We start from the raw sequence: 1,206 nt of genomic DNA, 5'->3' as shown, positions 1-1,206 counted from the left end.
GTTAAATCCCTTATTGAACATTGCTGCAACAATGCCACGAGAGGACAGCTTTCATCAAGGAGTATCTGACACCACAAAGAGCTTCACGGGTGTGTAATCCATCCTGGTTGTTTTAAAGGGCAGCAATTTTAGATGAATGTTTTTCTTGGTGTCACCTGTTCAAAGAATTCCCACTGTTTTATCATCAAGAGTCTACTATCAGCCACCCCATTGGGGAGGATTTTAATTAATTTTCTGGCAAAACACACTTGAACACTGTAAGAGTTCTAAACAACTGCCTTTTAATGCTTTTGGCCAATTTCCTGAACACAACAGGAGAAGCTATGATGAAAAATGGTTTAACGTGGCCAATCCAGTGTGTCTGAAATAGTATAAAAGACCATGAAATGCTCTCAGAATCAGAACAGCGAAGCAAGAGCTCTGGAAAGAAACTCATCCACGAAGCCAGCACCTTGCACCTCCTAGAAGATCTTCACCATGAGACAGTCACTCATGTCTGTTATGTTCGCCGCAGCACTCTTATTCAAGTGCTATGCACTTTCAGGGGCATTACCCATGGCCAAGACTGAGGAAGGCTCCTTGGTGCAGGATACGTTTTCCTCGCTGCTGAGTGACGAGGTGACAGAGAACAGCCTCAGAGATGCAGATCTGAGCTCTACGGGGAACACCAGAGGGCAAAGGGTAATTGTTGTCGCCGATCCGAGCCTGTGGAGGGACTTGCGGGTGCTGCACAATGGACTTTCCCTCTACAAGCGGACAGCAGACTACAATAGCCAGGCCATCGAGCACGGAGACGCCGGCCAAGACCTGAGCATCCCCATCCTGAGGCGGGACAACATGCGGTGCATGGTGGGACGGGTGTACCGGCCATGCTGGGAAGTCTAGGACAGTTTCATCCAATCCAAATCCTAAAATTCTGTGTATCTACATTGAAATGATTGATGATCTGAGAATAAAAATTATTGAATTCTGCCTTATCCTTATGTCTTGTTCATGTTTGATATCTCTTTTGAGATTGTTGAGATTATGTTTGAGTTCTACCTTCAGATCTCTTCATAAAATGATGGCATAGAAATACAGTGACTTAATTAGTGAGCTGTAGAGGTGTTGGTAGGTTTATTGTTGAACTTTGGACAGAACCAGACTAGCTTTTTCCCTCTGCCTACAGTCTTTATGCTAAGCTAGGCTTATCACCTTCCCGTTTCA

The 1,206-nt window shown here is 44.8% G+C and overlaps 1 protein-coding gene across 1 annotated transcript; it reads left to right on the top strand.

Moving 5' to 3' along the window:
* The first annotated feature begins 477 nt into the window (after positions 1-477).
* Positions 478-885, top strand: pmchl (pro-melanin-concentrating hormone, like). Its single transcript, XM_040157951.1, has one exon. It carries the CDS (start codon positions 478-480, stop codon positions 883-885), a length of 408 nt encoding a protein of 135 aa, XP_040013885.1.
* Positions 886-1,206: the final 321 nt, after the last annotated feature.

The sequence above is a fragment of the Xiphias gladius genome, chromosome 20 (genome assembly GCF_016859285.1).
Source record: "Xiphias gladius isolate SHS-SW01 ecotype Sanya breed wild chromosome 20, ASM1685928v1, whole genome shotgun sequence".
In the NCBI taxonomy this organism is placed as follows: Eukaryota; Metazoa; Chordata; class Actinopteri; order Istiophoriformes; family Xiphiidae; genus Xiphias; species Xiphias gladius.
Note: the sequence above shows the minus strand (reverse complement) of the source record. Positions and strands in the feature narration are given on the sequence as shown.